The sequence below is a fragment of the Tetrao urogallus genome (genome assembly GCF_951394365.1).
Source record: "Tetrao urogallus genome assembly, chromosome: 17".
NCBI lineage: Eukaryota > Metazoa > Chordata > Aves > Galliformes > Phasianidae > Tetrao > Tetrao urogallus.
The window spans coordinates 11,640,261-11,665,344 of record NC_136830.1 but is presented as its reverse complement, the minus strand read 5'-3'; the positions used below and the strand labels follow the sequence as shown (position 1 = coordinate 11,665,344).

The following is a 25,084-nucleotide window of genomic DNA, read 5'->3' as shown; positions in this document are numbered from 1 at the left end:
AAAAGGCCAAAGAGTTAAGAAATGCAGAATGCACACAATCAGGCAGAATGATTTTAACCTACCTGTTGACCTGTGCTAAGGATGGAACAATGAAATACAAATCAATGTAGACCAGGTGCTTATGTTAAGTCTTTTCATGTGATGCTATGGAAAAATGGATACATCTGGATATGTAAAGCAGGGGAGGTGAGTACTAGTACCCCACAGCAGAGTCCCCATTTAAAAATACTTCTTTACTCAGATATACTATAGGACTCAATAGAGGAGTAACTATGTGACATTACCTGACCTGTGTTATACAGAAAGTCAGATAAGAATGGTCCCATCTGGCCTTAAAACTTGTGAAGTAACATCAGCTGAAGAAGAAACAGAGCAAGTTCAACCCCTGGGCTTTCTCAGTGATTTTCAACCCTAACCAAAAAAGGCAACATTTCAGAGAGAAAAAGGCAGCCTTTCTACATGCATGATTTTATCCCAGCTGCATCCCCAGAGACTGGCAGCAAGGAGTGGCTATACATAAAAGATACAGAAAAATTATCTGAAGAAACAAACCATTTAAAAGCTATGTAGTCACAAGTACCATGTTTTTCAAATAAGTGCACTCTTTCTGTTAGGCATAGGGCTCATTTCACATACAATACTGTTTGTTTCCTGAGAGCACCCAAAAGCATTACAGACTTAAAATTACACCTATTATATGAACAGAAAAGTACCTACAGTTAAAATCAGAGAAACAATTACAAGCTCTTTTACTAGAGAAGTTTTTGGGTTTTTTTCCAACTAAAGACCAATACAAACTTTATATGGCTCTAATTCCCACTTGTTAAAGTAGCCTGCTAGGCACACTACAGGTGATTTCTTTACAAAAATCTGAACATATGAAGGTGAGATTATGAAAACACCGTATGTGTGGTATGTTACCTTAATTTCTTCAGGTTTAGGGCTACCTAATCCATCTTCCACCTCCATTTTGAACTCAGCAAGCTGTGTTGGAACCATGCTGACCATGGGACTTTCCATCATTCCCAAGGTGGTTACTGTCTCTGAACTTATTCCATCTTTATAACTCATTACTGGGGAGAAGGCAGGGTGTTGTTCTAAAGAAGGTGGTGTTGGGAACATCCTTTGGAGATCTGCCACAGCTAAATAGGATGAAAAAATGCATCGTTAATCATTACAATACCAATTCTCAAGAAAGCCCAATAAAACAGAAGGGGTTACTCACTACTAGCTCTTGTTCTGTGGGTTAAAACCTAGTAAAGACTCTACAGACTCAGTACAGTTCTGACACCTGTATAACTCTAGGCTTAGAAGTTAATTCCTAGGGATGCATTCCAAAAATTCCTAGGGTTGCTTTACAAACTTGATGTTCAGCAGAAACAGCAAATTGGTAGACACACAACTTTAAACGTACAGGTTTTTTAACAAAAAAAACCCACAAATATATATACATATATTTTTAGCAGAAAAGATTAAGTGATGTGAATGGAAAGTTCATCCTAAGAACTGCTACTAAGGAGACAGAATAGTTTCTTCTCCCTTTAGGGCTGACACTGAATCTCAAAGCAGTGCCTTTTAGAATAAGCATGCACTTAGCTGTGTTTTTCCACTGACATACAGTCACTGCAGTCTCATTTGGTCCATAGCAACAAAACTCCTGACAAAAAAGATAGGCTACTGTTGCTAACACAAATGTTTCGGACTGGAAAATAGTCAATTGTGGAAATCAAAGCCAGTGAAACATAGTCTCAAAAACTAACTGGAAATAACAAATAAAGTAATGAAATTAGAATTAGATAGAGTATATGAGTACATACACAAAAACAATCTTTTGTAGGATGCTACAACCAGATGTCCTGTCTCCGCTCTTAACCAAAAAATCTTAATTTTGTTCTTTTGTGCAAAGAGATGAGACAGCCAGCCTCCTATTTAATTCTTCAGACAATATGGAACAGTTTGAATGGGTGAAGTGCCCCCAGAAATAGAGTTTTGATGGAAACAGCAGTGAATGCTGAACCCAACTGTTCCACAGCCTGGAGCAGCAGAGTAAATTAATTGGCAATGGCTTGTTCGTACTCGGTTCCTTTTTTCTTTCTCAGTCTTACTGTGAATGAAGACTTGAAAACAACTTAGTGTTGTCCTGATAAAGGATTAGTAAATGTTGAAAACAGCTTCAGTGGAATGGAAAAAAACATTTTCCATCCAATGCTAGTACGAAGTATAATCTTCAGGATGCCACTTGGATGAAGTGTTGCCTCTGCTTCTCAAAGAGAAGTGTGCTTCAGGAAGCAGAGAAATGGGACAGGAAAAAGGGTTAGAACACAATGTAGTCAGTAGGACTTTATTATGGTGTATAACGCATTTCATTTCCCTGCAGATACTGCTGTGCCTGGACAGCTGGTGTCAGGGGGGAGGGCTACAGAACAGAAGTAGAGTGTATCTATCTAACTTATTTCATGCAGCTCTACAGTATATGTTTCGCTCATATTTGAGCCCCAGTTAGCAAAATTCTGCAGTGCAGAGTCATAAAAAAGTTTAATTACAGAAAATTCCCAAATCCGACAGCAACAGGCTAACTCTCATTATTCATTTTCATGTGTCATGCTTGAAAAAGATTTGCATATCTTAAAAAGCTATGGATCAACTAAACCTGTCAAAATCCAATCTCTGTATACTCCAGACTTGTACATTTGAGTAAATCAGCACAGCTTTTATGGGTGCATAAAACTGACTCATCTTCTTCACACTGTTATTTTTTTTTTCCCCTCAATTTGTCCTCATTACCAGATAAAGTTAATGAGAAAGCATTAAGGAATGATTTGCAGGGAGATTTGATTTCTGCTTGTAGAGGACACAATAATCAAGCATTCTTCCTTCTCGCTGCTAAGCAATCTGTAATTCATTATCTGACTGGCTGGTATCACACTGAAATTCTCATCTTCCTCTTCCCACACATGCAAACACTTATACATATAAAAATCTCAGGAGAAATGCTACTACGTAAATAATGCAAGAAAACCCATACATCTCAAGAGAGAAAAGCTATAATTTTCAAAACCCGTTGGCACAGTCCTTACAAAAGAGCCCTATTGTTTTAATTTGCATAATATATTTCAGTATACAGTTCTATTTCTGCATTCCCTGCACTTACCCTGGTTTGTGCTACATATGTAACACCTGCACAAGCACCATTTCTACCGTTAACATCCCCAAGAGGTTTACAATGTGTCCTCAGTTATAAGCCAATACTTCTACTGTACTCTAGGTTCCTCCACACCTGAATTAAATCCTGAAGGTGATTTTAGCCTGAATTCATTCTACATCAAATGCATCCCATACCTTACATTCTGAATAATTGTTTAAGGAATGATTTACACTAAAAGACGAGGTACTGCTGTGAATGAACAAATGAGATTAAACATTGGTTTGACAATACAAGGGTAGTTTCTAAATGAAGATTTTTAACAGCTCCCTTCTGTGACTGTATTATAAGACCACATTGTCAGAAGCAGAGCATCTCAAATCTCTGTAGGCACATTAAAAATGAATGTCTATATTACCACCCAGTGTTTCCATTAAAATACTCCTACCTTATTTTACTGTTAGCATCTAGCAATCACAGAACGAAATAAGCACACTGGCTTTGAGTTGTGAGTAAGTGACACTGCAAACCTTCTACAAAAAAGGCAGCTTGGTAGCTAACCAGAAGATTTTAACTGCCAAAAATAGTGGAAATCAGTTGCTGCTACTTACTTGGTGGGTAAGGTACTGCTGTTCTACCATCCTTCCCCACTGGGCGCTCCTCAGATCCCACCGCAGGCATTTTTGATGACCGAAGAGCTGGCGATACAGCCTAAAGGCAGAACAATTACATACCACACTAAAAACCATACGAAATAGTAGAAATCAAAAGCTATCAAAACTGAAAACACTCCGAATGAGATTTAACAAAAAACAGCTTAAGTGCAGTTTCTGTGAAACCACAGAACAGAAAGAAATGTAAATAAACTGGTGTACTTGGAAAGTACTGCCAAGAACCAGACGTTAGAGATTTAAGCCATGTTATCTACTATCAGTCCATGTAGGATCCTGCTTTGTAACATTATGCCCATATTAGATTAAGCTTACAAAGAGTCCTGATTACTTTCTTCTGGTAATTGATGTAAATCTGCTTTTCCCTCTGTATTTCCTGATTTCCTTTTGTATCTGCTGATTTCCTTCCTCTTTGCATAGCATAAGCTGCTTACAGGCATAGAAAGGAACATGCTTCCAAGAGTTACTTACATAGAGTTGAATTTATTTTGATTTGGGCACATTCTCAAACAAGGTAAAAGAACAAATCATCGGATAACGAAACTAGGATCTTTTCCATAGCTCTAAGAAACAGAAAATACTGACAAAAATTGAAGACACTAAATTAGATTTAATACAGTTAAGAGGCAACTGCACTGCTTTACCTCAGGAAGCAATCTTACAGCTTGTCTCTGCATGACTATGACAGCAAGTTAGCTGCATTTTCCTCAGAGTGTACTGGTTTCCCAAGTGACTGAAAAACCATCAGATGAGACAAGCTTTGATGTTACCTAAGAGATCTTTTAATATTCCCAAACTGTATACAACCATTTATCTTCCTTATAGAATCTCCTTAAAGGATTCCTCCACTTGCTTTCAATTCTTCCTGATTAAAAAAAACAAAACAAAACAAAACAAGCTTGCCTGCCTGGAAACAGTTTGTCCTATCTATTAGGGGTAATTGCTCCATGCTACAGCATCCTTCTGCCTTTTTATTTTTCCTTTTGTCAGGATTTAAGTCTGCAGAACGCTCAATCAAACAAAGACTTACACCAAGCTCATCTTCATCTGAATTATCAAAGATGTTATCCAGATCATGGAGTGATGGTGCAAGATCTGTCACCTGTGTGAGGCTACCAGAGCCTACTCGGCCCGCAGCGTTGTCTTGCCGGGTATCTATCAGGAAGAGAGGAAATAATCAGTGAAAAACAGGAGCAAATTTTGAATCTCACTCTAAAGAAAGAATCAAGAATCACTGACGACCCTTTTCTACGACGTAGCCTACAAATAGCCTGGCAGCTTTAAGCAGTGACAAAGAGTCAATTGGGAATAGCTACAAATGTAGCTATTGTTGAGCCTTATTATTCTAAAAATTATTATATTGTTATAAAAAGGACAGGTGGAATCAAACTCCATATCAGAAGCCGTTCGTAAAAGTGTTCAGTGTATGATCTTTTCCTTTGAAATTTAATGGTGTACCCTTGAGTATTTTTGCTTTACAGAGTGCTTTTACTCACCAGCCTTAGGAGCAGAACTGAAAATAGACATGGCATCTTTTCCATCAGGAACTGGTGTAGAATGACCTGTTGTGGGGATTTCCTTGGTTCCAATTCCATCTTCTGACTATACAAAAATGCACAGATTTTTTTAATGGACGTTAATTTAATCTATGTAAGAGGAAATGTTGCACTATTGGTTTTCCTATGTCAAGCTAAACCCAGAGCTCTCAATTCAATATTTTATGAAGCACAGAATGTTTTAAGAGGGAAGAGAACACATTGGTCTGCTGTTTATCTGCATGCCAGGAAAAACACGATGTAGTATTGATCGCGATGTACAAAGGACTCCATACACAGCAGTTAACTTCAACAGGCTGTACAGACATTTAGCCACCTCAATTTCTCTAGAAAATACATCTTCTAGAATGTTAAGCATGGTCACTACCTACAAGTACAAATGAGTGCATAGCCTGAGAATGAAACAGCTCCGTAATGGATAAGATATGTAAGAAATACCATCTTTATGGGGCAAGTGATGGACAGTGAATGGTGATCAAATTGTTTTGGAAGATGACCTCTAAGGAAATGTTCAAACCACATCCCCATCACAAAGTAAAAAGCTAAAGTAATTTTGGGCAATGGAAGAAAGATAGATTTGGGCTGAAGAGATCTAAGCTTTGCAGTGAGGTTATATGTCAAGCTGAAGAAAGTAAGAAAAATGCCCAGCAAGTCTTTTTGTCTCCACAAGTGAATATAAGGCTTGAATTATTATACTTCTTGCCTTAAATCTGGAACACACTGCTGGTCAAGCTGAATATATATACAGAGGATGTGTTCCCTGCAGCAGCAGTTTTCATACAGAAAAAGGTTCAGAGGGATGGCAGTCAAACAGAGGTTCAAAAATACCATACTTAAATGAACTTTCTTTCCTGTGCACCTGTACAGGAAAGAAATGCGTAACTCCTTTAAGTTTGACCTGTGCAATGGGTCTGTGTCCTCCTGAGAGCTGCACGACAAATACTGTGCTATGTGATCATTACAACGTTAATGATAAAGACTGGATTTCCATGTTACCTTGTTCTTTTTCAGCAGATCTTTTTCAGCCACAAGTTTGCATTTTTTATTGCCAGTGAAGCTGTACTTTATATCACCATCTTCAAAAGTGTAAGGATCACTAGCATCTCCTAAACCTTCTCCTGGTTGTTGTATTAGAGGCAAGGGGTCAAGATAGCTCAGTGTCTGCACCGGTTTCTGTTCTTCCAAAATCTTAAACCGTTTATTAGGTTGTGCTAAGAGCCTGAAAGCAAAAATAAGCAAGTAAACAAATCCATCACAAAACAAAACATGCATATCTTTTACAGCAGACAAAAATAGCAGCTCTTAAGATCTGTAGGTGTCACACACAAATACAGCCCATGTCTCACTCCTTGACATAGAAAGAATACCTTCTTCCTCAAATAAGGGATGCATTTGCCTAAGTTCAGTATTAAACTGATCAAGAATGTTTACTTCAGGACAATGAGAAAGGAGTAAAATCTGTCACTAAATCAGAATACTTTGAAGTACACATGACCTTTTCAGCCTAGGGAGCTCCACAGTAATTACCAAAATTAACACTGTCATAATTCAAAAAGATTGCCTCAATCAACTTTAGCTTAACCGTTTTCACTAAATCCTCTTTGCTGCACTTTTTTTCCATTGTCAAAATGCAGAAGTAATTTTAAGCCTGCACAAAATCAATTCAGATTCTCAGGCTAAAGTTGACATGAAATATCTTCGCATATCTTTACATACTGCATCCAGGCCTGGGGCCCCCAGCACAAGAAAGATGCAGAGCTCTTGGAGCGGGTCCAGAGGAGGGCACTAAGATGATCAGAGGGCTGGAGCACCTCTCCTATGAAGAAAGGCTGAGGGAACAGGGCTTGTTTAGCTTGGAGAAGATAAGGCTGCTGGGAGATGTCACCGTCCCCCCACACCTGGGGAGGAATAACTGCACACATCAGTACAGGTTAGAGGTGAGCTGCTGGAAAGGAGCTCTGCAGAGAAGGATCTGAGTGGACAGCAGAGTGACCACGAGCCAGCAGTGTGCCTTGGGGGCCAATGGTGTCCTGTGGTGCATTGCCAGCAGGTCAAGGGAGGTTTTCCTCACCTCTGCTCTGCCCTGGGGAGGCCACATCTGCAGCACTGTTCTGGGCTCCCCAGTTCAAAAAAGGCAGGGATCTGGCCCAGCAAAGGGCCACAAAGATGACGAGAGGCATGCATGGAGCATCTCCCTAATGAGGAAAGGCTGAGAGCCCCGGGGCAGTTCAGCCTGGAGAAGAGAAGGCTGAGAGGGGATCTGATCAGTGCTTATAAATATCTGAAGGGCAGTGTCAAGAGGATGGGGCCAAGGCTCTTTTTGGTAGTACCCAGTCACAGGGCAACGGGTACAAACTGGAGCACAGGAAGTTCCATACAAACACAAAGAACTTTTTTACTATGAGGCGACAGAGCGCTGGAACAAGCTGCCCAGAGAGGTGGTGGAGTTTCCTCCTCTGGAGATATTCAAGACCTGCGTGGACACTGCCCTGCTCAACCCCTTGTAGGGACCTGCTTTAGCAGTGGGTAGGACTTGATGATCTCCAGAGGTCCCTCCTCAACCTTGTAATTCCATAAATAGTAAACTCCTATCAAGTGCAAAGACCAGGTACTGGCTTCACAACACTGATGCCATTATAAAAACAAAACAAAACAGGATCATTCTATAATACTATATCTGTTATTATGTCTAGAAAGTGCAATTTTAAAACCATACAATTGGACAAACCACACCGAATTGCCTCTACAGTGCAATAAAGTGCATCTCACTTGCTATAACCAAATACTTACGTAGCTGTAAGGGTGCATAACTGAACACAACTTTCGTTTTTTAAAATGATCAAAAGACATAAGCATAATAGAACTCTTATATTTGTTCATTTACTTTGATGAAGGTTTTTAAAAAGATGCATCGGTTGTTACAACGTCCAGCAGAAATCCAGATGAGAAAAAAATAAAGCATACTACAATAGCCCATTCCTACTTAAGCAGTGTTAACTCCAGCATATACCATATTTAATGCTGCAGGGAAGCCTTCTACTCGTTGCTTAATTTTTTGGGGGAGCGCACAAATTACATGAGAAAACTGCTGTTAAAAATCTCTCTTCGTTAGTCACCTTCCTACAAAAATCCCCATTAAACAAAACTCTCAGAGACAAGTTCTGTCTTCTACGCTCACATCACCCCTCAGGTTTTGATACCACAACTGAATTCAAAGCTTACTACTGAAATTAGAATTTAATCATGGTTAGAATTTAATAAAAGCACCATTCAGGCCAATTTGCGTTCTTACCTTTTCAGTGCAGTGCTGTCTGAGTTCACTTCCATCTTGGCATCATCTCTCTCACATGGAAGACCTGGTGGCCTGAATTCTAGATCATCACTTGATGGGACGCTATAGGTCCTCCACATATCTAGTGACTCATTGTTCTGAATTGTCCCACAATATAATGCTGTTTCACTAACCTCTGCCATCAGAGGTAACCTCTGTCCAACAAGAACTGTCCTCTCATCTAAGCTGGGCAACGGCTGAAGCTCCAGCCCACTGCCATAGAGCGCTGGGTTTACAGGTACAGAAGGTGGGTCCAGATTCTCTGCTTCCTGACCTCTCGGCTGGGGGCTAAGTGTGGGAGGCAGAGGGGATGAAGGGGAATGGGGTGAATCCATAGGATTCATATTAATTTGCTTGCTTGGATTTCTAGCAGGTATAGATAGCGGCTTCTCATATTTTCTGGAATTTGGGACTTCTAAAGAGGGTTCCATGCCTGCTAATCCCAGCTTCTGCCCTGATGTGTCCTGCTCCACGCATAGCTCTTCAGTCACAGAGGGCCGATGGTGAAATGGCATCATGGGCCTTTTTTGCAGTTTCTCTCCCTTGTCCTGTCTTTCTGTTGCTTTGTGCTTTGAAGAGGCAGGAGGTGGCAACGATGAAGATGATGATGTTCCCACACTGAATCCTGGCTGATTTATCGTCGGGGGGCGGCTGGAACCGGCAGCACAACGCTGTTTGAAAACCTTGTGCCTGAAAACAGAGACAAAAGCAAGTCACTGCATGGTTCATCCTATTATCTGCTCTAATGGAAAGAATCTCAAAGAAATCTTATGTCTATTGTCAGTCTTTTAAGAGATTCTGGAAATGCCACATGATCTGCACTAGGCAGAGCCCAACATGACTGCATATGTCTGACCTACAAAATGGAGAATGGGAAAAACAGAATTCAAAGCAAACAAGATCTAATGTTTATATAAAGCTGAACACTGCTTAGATGGAATTTAATATAACAAAATAAAATAAATCAGGCTATTGTTGTTTTCATTACCCTGAAGAAGTACAGCCTTTCAAGTGAAATGACTGCTGGGGAACTGAACCACTACTCTTGTACGCTTTCAAAATACAGATCTGAATTGGTTTGGCTATGTTCACTGAGGCAAAATACAGCAAAATGCTTTCATGTCAATTTCCTCCAGATATGGTTAAAAACAAAAAAAGAAAAAAAAAAGAGGCATAATTAGTCCAAAGAATAAGCAACTAAGAATTGATGTATGAATAAATATTCGAAAGCATTCAAACCAGAAATCCACTAACATGAAAACTTATTACAATGTTAAGATAAACTATATTATCTGAAATAAAGTGGACTACTGGACTGGGGAAAACTAATTCTGCTTCTCTGACTTAGTTAGGAAAACACCCAAGTTTTGCAGAGCAGCTGTCAAACAGTACAATACAACTACTGGTACTGCATCTTTTTCCTATAACCATCTTACACTGTGTGCTGTTGTCCTGGCTTTATTTGTGTTTGTTTTATTGGTGTTACTAGGAAATATTACAAGTTCTTTGCCACCACAAATCATCCTTAGCACAGCATCCATGTGGACCTAATGCCCTCATAACTAAAGGTGTGCCTTAAGCATGGCTTAAACATTTCATTGCACTCATTCTCCATCATTCACCACACCAACACGACTACAGAACTTGACTGACACCAGACAGTCTGTTTTCCAAGAAAGAAAATTGGGTCTATAGAAGATTGAATTTGATGCTGAGTATCAAAGAACCCCATATATGAGATCTTATCTTCACATTTTTACCCACATTTGCACAGTGCTCACAAAGGGCACAGTGATGACTAAGGCAATTATACTGATATGACAGTATCTGTCCAGCTTCTTCACCTACACAGAAGTCGCATGGCACACATTTATTGTTGTTTGAAACTGCTTCAAATTGCAAATGCAGCTCAACGTCTCTACAGATTCAGATCTCCTTTTTCCACTATTGGTTCCCTAAGCTTTCCAGGCAAGGCTTGACTTTAGTTTTCTATACAGAACACTTGGCATCCTGACAAAACATTCATTTGTTCCACATTCCTGAGTATACATACAGCCAACAAATAATCAGAGTAAGAGTAAGGCTGCAGAGGACCAACATCTTCACTTCAGACAGCACAGGCTGTTGTGTGACACACAACCCCTTTGTATTCCTTTGTCTCCCAAATACACAAACAAGAAACTACTTTGTAAGAAGTCAAGCACAAGGCACAGGGACGCAATCAGGCTTTCTCATTTTCTAAACAACAACCTTCCAGTGATCACTGGAGTGCTGTATTCCTAAATTTCTCTGTGCAGCCAAATCTGCACAGAAAGCCCTGCACAGAGTACTGTGACAGGTCAAAGATTTCAGAATTTCGTTAGACAACTGTTATCATTAACTACAGCATTATTCTCGAGCTTGCCTCACTTTTGAAAGAAAAGGAAAAAAGAAAATCAGCTACGCCTCCATCAGCCAAAAGAGTGGAGAATCATTTCAGCCATATCATCAGCTGTTGACCATAAATTCTGGAAAAACCCCTTCTTGTAGTATTAAAACAAAACAAGCGAACAAACAAACAAAAAAAAAAAGAACAGAAGAAAAAAAAAAAAGAAAACAGAAAAAAACCCAAGCACAATACCACAGGGGCTTGGTTAGCATGGCAGCGTTTCTATTTGAGCACATGAATGTCATTTACATCTTTGAAGACTTAAAAATAACTTCATTAGGTCATACAAACATTTTTACAAGTCTAATAAATAGATGGTGATCCCAGGAATTAGGAATTTCAGTTGAAACTGTTTCACACGAATGTTCTACCAGAAGCTGGCCTTCTGGCCATCTCAGGCACAGAACATTACCTCTGGCAATTCTATAAAACATTTAGTACAAGTGGTGCTGCTGGTTTGCCTCTCCTGTGTGAGTAGCACTGGAACTTCCAGTGTCCAAAAATGACAGATAATTGAATAAACTTCTAAAGTGCTCCTTTACTTGTTGTGATTTCTTTTTCATCCACTCACAGCAGTGCTGCAAAACTGCTCCATTGCCTTGGTGCCTTTTTGGTGTCTGGTGAGTCATGGCAGACTGACTGGAGGGTATACAGAGAGAAAGCAATTCTCTGGGAAATTTTTCATCTTTCTCCAAAGGAGTTCCTCAAATCAGGATGCACTGAAACTCAGGCAAGACGCAAATTCATTCACTGATCTGTAACAAATGTTTATTAATTCTGAGCCAATTCTGCATAAGTTGCCATCTGAGTTTCTGCTCCTCTTCACCATAATTTTAGCACTCCAAATTTTGGAGCTTTGAAGCTCACATCTCCAAAAAGCCTGAAGGATGGGTTGATTGCAAATGAGAAATGTTTGAGTGATTCTAGACCTCGCTCTCTAATCTGGGATCATTTTTCCACTTAAGTTGCCTGCGACAAGTAGACAATGATAAGAGATGCTTGTTAATCACCTGAATGTGATTGATGTGCACAGTTTTAGAGCTTCCTCTTTTCTCAGCTAAAACATAACTCACTTCTTAAAGGGTACCTCTATCTAACTGAACAGTGCTCTTTCATCATGAGAAACGCTTCCTGTCTTTGAAGCTCACCTGGAACAAGAACAACTGACTCTTTGGACTGGATCCACAAAATCCCAAGAAACAGTATTGTTAGGAAGTTCCTCTTCCAGATTTGCAGTTGTAATTTGACTCCTCCTAAAGAATAAACAATCGCTTTAGTAATATGCTGTGTAAAACAAAACCTTAAATAAACAAGCATGTGTAAATTCACATCTGTTAATCTCAAGTAAAATTCCTTTCTATTACTGCTTCCCCTTTGAAATATAATTCTTTTTTTAACAGTATTTCCTTCTAATACATCTAAAACCTTTTATGGGAGGATGGTACCAGCTCCACATCAGATAGACTTTTGAGAACAGAAAATAAGATTCAAGCAATTTAGATTGAATCTGAAAATTCATCTGACATATTCAGATATGAAACTGCATGGAAACAATAAAAAAATAAGGATTTCAGGGCATCTCGTGCCATGAATGTATTTTAAGTAATAAAGCAAAAATTTAAGTCATAAAGACCTGCAATGCTAAAAACAACCCATATCCTTATCACTGGGAATTTCAGTCCAGTTCCTTAAAGATTACTCTTGGAATTCTAAATATCAAATACACCCTCTCGGATCTTCAGTCGCCCAACTTTCAGTAACTACAAGAGAACTAGAAACTGCAGTCACTGAATCTGAAAACACCTTGCTAAAGGCATCTTGTAAGATTTTTAACCTCAAAGTCTCACACCGTTAAGATACACAACTGCAAAGGCAACATGAACAGTGCTAAAGAGTTTTCCGCTGAATACAGTGACAAATTTTCTTTGATAATGCTGCATTGCAATATTAGCGTTGATTAGTGGCAAAAATCATTCTATCAGGAATAATATCTAAAGGCAAAACTATTAATATTTTTACTATGTACTACATGGTATTAATAAGAACTGCTGCCTTACTTGGACTGTGACCTGTTGAGAATGCATTCCTTCCAGACACGGTGAACCATACGATTGTGAAATTTTGGAGTAATCTTGCTTGATTTCTTTGGACTGTGTACACTAACTGTTCCCTCCTGTATAGCTGAATGGCTGATACTGCTCTGAGAGCATCCACTTTCTCCTACAAGATAAATTAAGCAGTTGTTATTTGAAAGCACGAATCATTTTTTATACTCAAGATAAAACCTCAATGAAGAAATGAATGGTACATGACTTCTTTACATTACACCTGAACTGAATTACCAAAATCAAAACTTGCTTCAGTGAAGTCTTACAGTTTAAATGTACACTATTACAGACCAGTTTAACAGCTGATTGTTCATATATACAATTAACATAATGTGAGGTTCTTAGCTGTACCAGGTACAACAGAATCGAGTGCACCCTCAGCAAGTTTGCTGATGACACCAAGCTGAGTGGTGCAGTTGACATGGTGGAAGGAAGGGATGCCATTGAGGGACCTCAACAGGCTGGAAAGGTGGGCCTAGGTGAATCTAATGAGGTTCAACACAGCTAAGTGCAAAGTTTTGCACTTGGGCTGGAGGAATCGCAGGCATCCATACAGACTGGAAGGAGCAGTCCTTGAGAGCAGCCTGGCAGAGAAGGACCTGGGGGTGCTGATGGATGAAAAACTGAATGTGAGCCAGCAGTGTGCTCTTGCAACTCGGAAAACAAATGGTATCCTGAGCTACATCAAAAGAGGGGCAGCCAACAGGGACAGGGAGGTGATTGTCCCTCTCTGCTCTGCTCTTGTGAGGCCCCACCTGCAGCACTGCACCCAGGTCTGGAGCCCCCAGCACAAGAAAGACAGGGAGCTGTTGGAGAGGGTCCAGAGAAGCCACAAAGATGATCAGGGGGCTGCAGCACCTCCTTACAAAGACTGGCTGAGGGAGCTGGGCTTGCTCAGCTTGTGGAAAAGAAGGCTGCAGGGTGACCTCATTGCAGCCTTTCAGTACCTAAAGGGAGCCTGCAGACAGGAGGGGAGTCAACTCTTTGAAAGGGTTGATAACAGCAGGACAAGGGGAAATGGTTTGAAGTTGAGGGAGGGAAGATTGAGTTTGGATGTCAGGGGGAAGTTCTTTGCTACGAGAGTGGTGAGGTGCTGGAACAGCTGCCCAGGGAGGCTGTGATGCCCCGTCCATCCCTGGAGGTGTTCAAGGCCAGGTTGGATGGGGCCCTGGGCAGCCTGGTCTGGTATTAAATGTGGAGGTTGGTGGCCCTGCATGTGGCAGGGGATTGGAGATTCATGATCGTTGAGGTCCCTCCCTCCCAACCCTGGCCATTCTGCAATTCCTTGTGATTAGCATCATATTTCATAGAAATGAAAATATTATTCAACACACTAATAATCTGAAAATTCCTATTTATACTCTGCACTTCACTTCTTTCTGTCTGTGAGACAGAAACCTTATCAGCTGTTTATAAGCAGATGTTTCTTTTTCTACTACGCAGTAGGGTTTTGTTCAGATTAATGGAAATCCAAGAGTCATCTTTAAAAGCAGAACCTGGAACAGCAGAGGGAGCTTTAGGCTCATTTGGCTGAGTCGCTGAGCACTGCTGCGCTCTGGATGGAAACCTAAGTAAGGATATGCTGCATCTTAACAAGGTCAAATCAGTGTACAGAACACTTTGTCCTTCTGCCTGACACAATTTAGAAAGCCTTAAGAATGAAACGCTGGAAGTTTCACTGCCATACATTGCTACATCCAACAAGGCAGTTCTGCTGACTTCTATTAGGTGACGTTCAAAACCCAGCTTCTACAATTGCACACAAGCTGCCTAACCTGTATCTTCTTCCATTTTTCACACTTACAGTTACTTTCTCCACTTAGAACTTTCCTGCTTCTCTTTTCACATAGAATTTCAACAAAAAAGAGGCAATCAAAAGGATATTCCTACACATACTGAGGTCAGTGACTAACGATCTATGTAACTGGCTTTCAAATGTTCAACATTGCTCGTGAATTCAATGTCTTGGTAATAAAAACCATAAAAATCAGATCAAAACTTCTGGAATCATCACACGTGCTCCTTTTCAGAGGGAGATGTGTGTAAGTAAACAAACGTCATGCACACACGTACACGCTCCATAAGCTAAGAGCAGGATGGATGTAACCATCAGTGTGAAAGAAGTGACGGAGAGGGAGAAATTGGAGGTAAGGGAGGATAACCAAAGGCCTACCAGAGCTTTGACACTGCCTTTGAGTGCATTAGCTACTTTTTCCCAAATTGATACCTTCTATACTACACTCTGGTTCTACACCTGAAAAAATCCCATTCTATAGTTCCAGTGCAAAATTGTTTCTTTACATACAATTAGAGACAACCACAGAAAGTGTGGTTGGAAGAGATCTGAAGAGATCATGAAGCCCATCCCCTCCTTTGTCCCTGATTAACTGCAATCTTATTTCAGAAAAAATATTTGACTAACCCACTCTGAAAGAGAGAGAGAGGGATGGACAGAGGGAGGACGGTAGGAAGGGAGAGAGGTAAGGGAGGGAGGAGAGAAGGAGAGAGAAGGAGAGAGAAGGAGAGAGAAGGAGAGAGAAGGAGAGAGAAGGAGAGAGAAAGACAGAGAAGGAAAGAAAAAAAAAGAAGAAAAACCAACCCACCCACCTCTCTGCTAATGGTAGCTTCTCACCAGCCAATTATTCCAACACTTCATTATCTTCACTCAGAGAAAGTTTTTTCCCAATGTTTAACCTAGATTTGCTTTGCTCTAGTTTAGATTCATTACGTACTGGTTGCAGAGGAAAGGTTATTACTTTTCCTCTTTCATGTCTCTGAAGACTGTTAGACTGTCTCTCCTTCAGATTTCTCTTCTCTAGACTAAACAGCCTCAATTCTTTCCATCTTTCCCTGTGGGCCCTGTTTGCAAAAATCTATCATCATTTATACTGCGCTTTTCTGGACTCCATTCTATTTGTCCACATCTTTGCTTAATAACAGTGCTCAGAACTGGATGTGGAACTACACCCATGTTTTTACCAGCATGGAGCAGAACTGAAGGATTATTCACATGCTTCAGATTAACCCAGTTTATGTACCCATTTACCAGTTCTGCGCAGCATGACATGTTTTTCTGATCCATTTCTCCAATTTGTCAAGATCTTTTAAAATGGTAAATGATACAAAACAATGGGATCCTTTCATTATTCTCTGGGGAAGCACCAGTTTCATATTGCTCTCTTAAACAACAGCAGAGATCAAATAGAAATTGTGGCTGCCAGATTGAACAATATTAACATTTTTTTAGGCTTTAATAGTTATGAACACTGTAAAACAGAATTCCCTTGTGATACTATACAAATTTAACAGGGATCTGAAAACTTTAAAAATACAATGGCAATTTTTCACATGCCTTCAAAATGTTTCTTTGAACAATATTCACTGAGTTCTTTTTGCTGTATCTGATAATTCACTTTTTTCCCCCTTTACCATCTTAGACCCCTGCACACAAACATGCATTTCACTCCTCTATGGCTAAGACTCCTCTATTCCTCCATCCTCACCTGAGACTGATCCACAATTAGTTACAATATAACCCCTCCAACAATGGCAAGGTCTCATTCATATTCTAGATGACAACAGACAATATATATACATTTAATTTCTGAGGAGCAACGCAATACACACATTTATTTCTGAAGAGGTGAGGTATTGAGGATCGCATCATGGCCTTCCAGTATTTGAAGGGAGTGTATAAATAGGAGGGGGTGCAGCTGTTTATGAGGGTGGACAGTGATAGGACAAGGGGGAATGGTTTTAAACTGAGACAGGGGAGCTTTAGGTTGGATATTAAGAGGCAGTTTTTCACCCAGAGGGTGGTGAGGCACTGGAACAGGTTGCCCAAGGAGGCTGTGGATGCCCCATCCCTGCAGGCATTCAAGGCCAGGCTGGATGTGGCTCTGGGCAGCCTGGGCTGCTGGTTGGTGACCTGCACACAGCAGGGGTTTGGAACTGGATGAGCACTGTGCTCCTTTGCAACCCAGGCCATTCTAGATTCTATGATCTTGAGTCCCATCCATCAAGCATGAAGAAGACTTCTGAGATAAGAATCACCATGGATCCAGTCGCACATCAGGGCACATTCTGTGCAGACAGAAGAGGCAGTGGAGCAGCAGGCACTGTGCAGCACCCTGCATGCTGGGCACAGAGCAAGGAAGCTCACGTCAGCCCTCATGTGAGAGGCCAGCTCCTCATCACCATGTCTGGAGACTACGCATTTCTTTTGAATGGCCCATAACTAAAACCCAATGGTGGCAGGTAGAAAGAGTAGCTTGTATTAGCATATTATTATTGTTATACAAACATGACTGATTAATTAAACGCAGTATTTCCAGCATTGTACAAAAAGAACTACATACTGCTGTATGTTCACTATACCCCTGCACAACAATAAGTCAACACACTCATCTCAATGCAAAAAAAAAAAACACCACTTCAGTGGTGCTACAGTGAACAGAAAATAAAGCTGGACAGAATTCCCAAGGTTTCATTTAAAAGTGTGTCTTCTTCAGGAGTGTTTAGAAGATCAGTCGTCATTTAACACAGATCTATGGAAAAAGCTCTCTCTTAAATCTCAGTCTACTTCCTGTCTTTAATCTGCTACTGTTCACACACTTATCTTCACATACGCAAAGATGAAATAGCAACTCCAGGCTATTAGGGTTATTGCTTACCCATAACAGCCTGCTCTGGAGAAGTGGGTGGAGTGAGAGGCATTCCACAGGTACTAGAAGGATCTTTCACGCTTCCAAGCCCCTGCTGACCCACATTTATATGGCCTCCAGCACTGGCAGCGTTCTGTGACATGGGGATGTCACTCTGGGAGATGAGAACAAAGGCTGAAGGATACACCATCCTTACACCACCTATAATGAAACGGAAAAACAGAAGTCTTAACCATAACATATAATATTCAGCAGCCCTAGCTGCTTCCACTCGTTTTCAATGTCAATTAGGTAAAACTTGTCTGAAATACAAAGAGCTAAGGAATTTTACATACTAATAAACATTCAACCCTCTATAACCAGTACAGGGATGAAACAAGGAGCTTGATAATGTGAATAATAGCATATGGGATACAGGGAGTAAAGAAGCTTGAGGCAAGATAACTAGTCAGATGTTCCAGCGTCAAGAGAGCTACAAGAGAAGATAGGAAAATTATAATAGCTGTTTCTGATTAATTAGATTTTTTTTTTTAAAGGATGAGGAAGAAAATAATGCTTCAGGCAGAATACTGAAACTTACCAACAATGACTTCAACTGCCACAGGGAAATCGTTGTCATATCCCAGCTCTTCTTCCTCTTTCATCCCTTCTTTTTTCTTCAGCACCATAGGGTAAAAATACTGCCATTCCTCCATCAGCTTACGCGTTGCTGGGTCTGACATCTTATATGACTGACCCGTGAGTGTACCATTCAAACCATAAGGACTGACCAAAACTGCAAAATAAGAATAACAGTGCTTACAGTACGTACATTTCAATTACCTGTCAGCCATTCCCTGCCTGGCTTGGCTCACTATTCTGTTTGTATGCTGATTTAAGGATTTTGTATGCTGTCTTCAAGGAAAAAACACTGGAAAATCAGCCAAGGGTGGGAATTTAAGACCTCATTACACTGCACTAGCTTCTTCTATGGCTGTCCTTACTGAGCTAAAAACAGTCCTTTTTGCAGTTTAGATTAATAATATCTATAGTAAATTTATCTACGTGTTCTGGAACAACACTCACTGGTAAAGGGATGCCCATACACGGAAGTAATAGGAGACATTTAACAATAGCTTTTACCAGCAACACGTGGTACTACAGCCTACTCAGTGTTAAAAAGGATAGAGAACCTGAAGAAGACTACAGTTGTGACAAATAAGGATAACGAGTTGCTCAGCACAAGTATTTCCATTTGAACTTCATTTTGCTTTTAGTTATATTTGATTTAAGACAGCAAGGAACTTAGTTTGCTGGAATAAAATCTTAAGTGGTCTACGAGTCTATGTTCTGTCAAAACTTCATATCTTGTAGTGAAATATTTTTCAACCAAGTTTCTTCAAACACTCATTTTCTAGTCTCTGGGTGTTGCTTCACTTCAGTGCTTAATTTTATAAAGATCTCTTGCTTTAATTACTTTGAAATCATAATTTCAGTCTGTAATGACTCAATGACTGAAATGCTCTGAATTTTAGAGGTAGAGCATTGCACTGCAATTGCATCATTTTAGCAGCTTTCACTTAATTCTGTAAAACCCTGATTCTACGATTCTACAGTTCGAACTGCTTACATGGGCAATATATAGTCACAGATGCTTCAACATTTCATTCTTTCTGGTGCATTTTCAACCCTACTTAATATTTGTATACCTTTACTATTTGAGTTACAGGTCTGAAGTCACTGATGCAGACACCACTCAAGAAGTACATTCATTTTTTAAAATAGCACGTAATTCACCTTAAAAAAAAAGAATTGCCACACATGCATGCTTTCAGAGATAACACTCATAAACAGAAAGCTCTAGAAAATTTGCACATCATTTATGTCTAGCTATAGTTTTGAAGTCCTATCAACCTTTTCCTTTATGTTTCTACCTTCCCGAACAGAAACGGAGCTGTTGGAAGAGTTACTTATTTTAATTCATCTCTGAAGATAACATCACCAGGAGCAGTTTCCTCCCATGCAGGAGTGAGGTTTAAATGGACCACAATCCCAAACCACCTCCCCTACCTTGGAACGGTGATGGGGAGGACTGGGCCATATGGATATGCTCTTCATTGATCAGGTAGATTGGCTGGTGCTGAGCAATCTCCACGCTGGTGCACACATTGCTTTCCCCATGAAGAAAGAATGTGAAGGCACACGACAAATGCTCACTGGAGATGGGGGAGACAAAAGAGAAAGGAATTTATTAACGTTAGTGAACTCAAAGGTGTCAGTGATTTCACAGCTTTAAGAAGCTAAAATACACTCTTGTCACTTGTGGCCACCGAGTACAGGTTCATCTGATGACCAGGTACAATTGCAGCACCCGTTGCTAAACAGCTATTTAGCAGGGCTGGCACCTATCTCAAAGATTTGTTTCCCTGCTTGTTTCAATTAGTAAGATCTCTACAAACAAAAGGGGTTATCTGGGCCTCAAGAGATGAAGAGCATCCAGTAAGATTCAGCATTCAGTATTTCACCAACCAGCAAAGGAGCAGGAAAGGTGCCTGATCAACACCTTATGAGACCCTACTGTAGAGAAAATAAGAGCACATATTACAAGCTGAGAATGGTTTAAGATGAACTGTGGTTTTGTCACTGACTATTGCACTTGATTTGAAGTGGATGGCATTTAAAACTTTTGACTTCATTCTATTTACAAAATAACCTCCCATCACTGTTAACCATTTGCTGGCGAATCCCTTGCCACAAAGTCACAAAGAAATAAAACATATTTCATGTTTTTTATGTATCATTTTAATCACCTAAAACTTGCCAAAGCTGAAGAGGCAATTACGCAGTGACTCTTCGGCCCAGTACAGAGCTGCACACAGTGTGCAGTTGCTGCTGGCTTTGGCACTGGGCCGGCCATGATGCAGCCTGCATTAACTACCCTCACCAGAAAGATACACAGCCAACTGCAGCAATTCCACTGGAGTGTTTAAGACAACCACGTGCTCAACTACTGTCAGTTATGTTTAAACAAAGGCACTGATGGTCGAGAACAGGAAGCTGTATTAATCTCACTAAATCTCTGAATGATTCCACGCGTCATGTAGAACAAGATATTGCCCTCAACTGTGAGCCTCCAACACTGCCACAGAGAGACAGAAAATGGTCAGCTGAGAAAATCCAGAGAGAAAAGGTCACCTATATTACAGATGGGTGCTATCATTCTGTCCTTAGAACTACTTTGTAGCAATCAATTAACACTGTGAAATGAAAGGTTTTATTAGATTTTCATTTTCACAAGGGAAAGAAATTTCAGGTCGTTGAGCTCTGTCATCAGTATTGTAGAAGTAAATTGCTCGTTAATTTACACAGCAAGTGGCAGGTGAGGAACAGAATGGCTACAGGTGTTTCTGTCCATCTACCATTCTTGCCCCACGTAAAAGGAAAAACAAAAATGAGAACAGATTGTGAGCATCCATGACACAAACAAAAAACAATCAACTGTTTAATCAAAATCCATTACTTCCTTGACATAGGACAAATATAAAGAAGACTCTAATAAAAAAAAAAAAAAAGGGATGAGAAATCTGGTCTAAGATCAAGTGGGGCTAATCCCAGCAGAGAAATCTGTGTGCAGCACGTCAGCCTCTCTAAAGGAGAGAACAAAGCTGTTAAGTTGTCATTTTCAGCTCCCATCTTTAGGATATTGCACAGAAATCCTCCCGATTCCGCAAGCTTCCTGCAGTACTGGGCTGCAAGAGTCCTGCCTGTCTTCCACAGAACAGAAGGAAAAGATCTTCTGGGAACACACAGGACCCTTTCAAGTGGTCTGGTGTGAACAAATCACATGCAGTCCTACACAAAATTCACAGCTAACCACAAATGCTGTCAGAGTAAGAGACGGACAACATCAAGAGTTTAAAAGACAAAAGATGTTTGTTTTTGCAGGGAAGTTTTTGCATCCCAGTGACTTTTTCTGCAGAAATCAGCTAACGCCAAAGTTAATCGTTACGTTTAGAAAATCAAAGGGGAAAATAAATTAAAAAAAGAGTGTTAAGTCTGTTTTAATTTCCTGAAAATATGACCCAAGAATAATTGCAATGATCATGACCAGCATTACATACAATTGCAATGACCATGACCAGCATTAAATACTTGACCAGTGCAGGAGGATGATCATCAGCCCCTCAGCACACTGAAGCCCTCATGGTCCATGTCTTCCTGTGCCCCCAGCCTTCCTGCCCCTGGGCTGCAGGAGAACGCAGAGTTATGGGATGCTGTGCTCCCTCAGTGTGAACGCTTTAAGCTCTGCTTTCAGGACCAAAAGTAATAATGATCAAGGCCTGGGGACTTCCTACATTCCCAGTAAGCTTCTGGCAGACTCTGAGTAAAACATTTACTTTAGTAACAACTACAGATTTTATTTCAAGAAAACAGCATCAGACCGCTGTGATGTCCTCCAGTCAGGAACGCACACTCCAGCCAGTGACATTCCTGGCTTCAGCGCGTCTCACACAATTCCTCAAATGCCAAGCTGCAGAAATCATTCCTGCTGCGGATGTGAGACGTCGCTGAGCAGGATTCACACAAAGCTCATGAGCTACACACAGCTACACACAGCCTTCGGGAGCAGCGGCAGCTCTTCAGATGCATCGCACATCAGAGCTGCACGAGTGGCTCCAGAGCTCAGCAGGGCCCTACAGCACTGTGTTACAATGCCCTGCGCCTGTGGCAGAGCTCGAGCTCTCACGGAGCCGGCAGAGGCACGGAGGAGTGGCTGAATGTGAGATGCAGATCAGACTGCTCCGAACCGGGCAGCACGATGTTCAGATAGATATTCTATATTTTATTTAAAGCTATCTCAACCCTGTTCAAAACCCAAAGCCGAGAGGCTGTTGAAAACCCACTCTACTATCTCAACAGATTTTTGAACTTACTCATTCCTGTACATTTTCTTTCTTATCTCCCTGACACTCCGAGCATCAGAAACCACCAGAGGCACGTGAGATGGCTTCCCAGCGGTTCCTGCTCCACAAAGCCTGCAGGGCCCCACATGGTGCCTGCTCACAGCAAGCACAGTCATAGACGTGCTATGAAACCTGAACTGCTGCACCAAACATGTTCTTTGCATGAATTAACGATGACAGGAGGACGGTGACCGGCTTTAGAACTGTTTGTGAGCCCATGCTGCTGTCCAGATGAAAGGATGAAGGTCTCCATGCTGTGGCTATGTGAGCAGCCTGCCCGAGGCCCATCCCCCCAGGGTCCAAAACAGAAAGCTGACAATCACTTAAGCATCTGATGGATTAAAAAAAACACACAGTTGGAAGTACTTAAACTTATTTAAGCCCTGGGCATAGCGTGAAGTCAAAATGCTTAGTGACATACCCATAAGCTTAGCACACCTTGGCAGGATGCGTTCAGCTAACCACCACTGAGGGTGCGAGGTGCAATTCCTGCTGGCTTTGCTTAGGCACAGTCAGTGCCACCAGAGACAGCAGTCACTGTTGTAGTCCTCCATCACAGAATTTCAATACAGGTTTCTACAAGACCTGTTTTTTATTCTACCTTTGTAACAAACACATCTTAAAGGAATGCCAGTAGTGCCTGTGTTACCCTATGCAGGCTCTGTTGTCTCCCTGCAGAAACTTCTCCCTCCTTTACAGCTGACTGACAGCCTCCACGGCTACGTGTGCCATTCCCAAACAGCGTGCTTGGTGTTATTTCCAGCCAGAGCTGCATTTAGATCAAGCTCTAAAAACGCTGAGCACTGCAGCCTTGAGCCAGCAAATTCTTCAGCATACACTTTAAGGACTATTTCTATTATATTTACTGAGGGAGAGACTTGCTAAAATAATCAGTTAAATAGGAGGCTTCTATTAATAGAAATACAAGTTCCACAGTGACAGCTATTCCACATCAGTTCACTTAATTGTACTTCAAACCTGTCCTCTATGTTTAGTTTCTAACATTTAAGAGCAAGGAAGTTGATAAGCAAAAGCCCCAAAGAGAAACAGCGAAGCCATGTAATCTCTTGTAACACAAGCAAATGCCTGCGCTCTTCTCCTCACTGTTATCAGCTCTTCTGTGTTTTTTTCCTCAATTTGTCATACAAAGGAAACAAGATGCATAACACAGAAAATCCTTTCAATAAGGAGCATTTGCATGAATCAGACCTTCAATCTGGCACCACATCACCATAACTGACAACTGTCTTTCAGATTTTTTCCTCTGGGCCTTCATTACCTTAAATAACCTTGGAGATAGCCAGAAAGGTAACCGAGTTGCTTGTTCATGTAATATTTAGGACCTCCCATAATCTTTCTGAGCAGCAATCCCTAGGTTACTATAAAGGACTTAAAGGGAAATACATGAAGTTAAATTTATGTACGTATAAAAATCAGACAAGAACTACGAAAACACAACCAGGTTTAAACTACACAACGTTGGCAGAGAAAGAACATCTGACAGATTTATTGTCTTACTCTTCCTCTATATTGTAGGTTTATATAAAAACCCATGGAAGCTCAGCTGGTCTGCATTCAAACTTTAGAGAGCTTATTTCCACACAATTAATCTCAGGGAAGAAAATGCTGAAGAATTGCATTTTATAACTGAGTTCTGAATGCACGTACCCAACGGGAACATGTACATGAGGAACAGATCAAGCACTCTGACAAATGTTATTATCTCTCTCACTATAAATTAAGACTGCACATATTACTGTTCCAAAGTCCTCTTGTCACCAGTACAGTTCTTGAAATTGTTGTTCATCATCATAAACGTAATCTCAGACTTTGGTATTTTGCTTTTGCTTTCTTGGAGTATACTTAAAACTTTCCCTTCCTACAACAGCCACCAGCACACTGAGCTTGAGCTCCTTTCATGCTGTCAGCAGCCTCCTGGTTCTCTTCTTTCATTTGTAAGCCATTATTAAAATCACTGTCTGTGTATAATTAAATATATGAAGAATAATCTCTATTGCTTTTCCAGTACCCCTTAAAATCACATAATAAAGTCTGATCTTGGAAAGAAACAGCAATAAGCCCCACATGTTAGGAAAACATGCCATCACAATGAGACTAATCACTTGCTTCAAGTGGACTATAAAAAAAGGAGGGCATGAACATACTCTGCACCAATATGCATAGCAGGGAGAACACAATGCCACTGGTTGCTTCGGATCTGCTCATGCAGTAGGTGAGTTA

At 40.7% G+C, this 25,084-nt stretch overlaps 1 protein-coding gene across 1 annotated transcript in view; it reads right to left on the bottom strand.

Moving 5' to 3' along the window:
- The window catches only part of MED13L (mediator complex subunit 13L), a gene marked incomplete at both ends in the record, with an annotated part of 176,746 nt that overhangs the window by 30,152 nt on the left and 121,510 nt on the right, over positions 1–25,084 (bottom strand). The window contains 11 exons of the mRNA XM_079543939.1: positions 922–1,142; positions 3,754–3,853; positions 4,844–4,968; positions 5,310–5,415; positions 6,366–6,588; positions 8,662–9,390; positions 12,277–12,381; positions 13,186–13,348; positions 17,910–18,101; positions 18,481–18,675; positions 19,950–20,095. Coding sequence (XP_079400065.1) covers positions 922–1,142; positions 3,754–3,853; positions 4,844–4,968; positions 5,310–5,415; positions 6,366–6,588; positions 8,662–9,390; positions 12,277–12,381; positions 13,186–13,348; positions 17,910–18,101; positions 18,481–18,675; positions 19,950–20,095 — 2,305 coding nt within the window. The remainder of the gene's footprint in view (positions 1–921; positions 1,143–3,753; positions 3,854–4,843; positions 4,969–5,309; positions 5,416–6,365; positions 6,589–8,661; positions 9,391–12,276; positions 12,382–13,185; positions 13,349–17,909; positions 18,102–18,480; positions 18,676–19,949; positions 20,096–25,084) is intronic.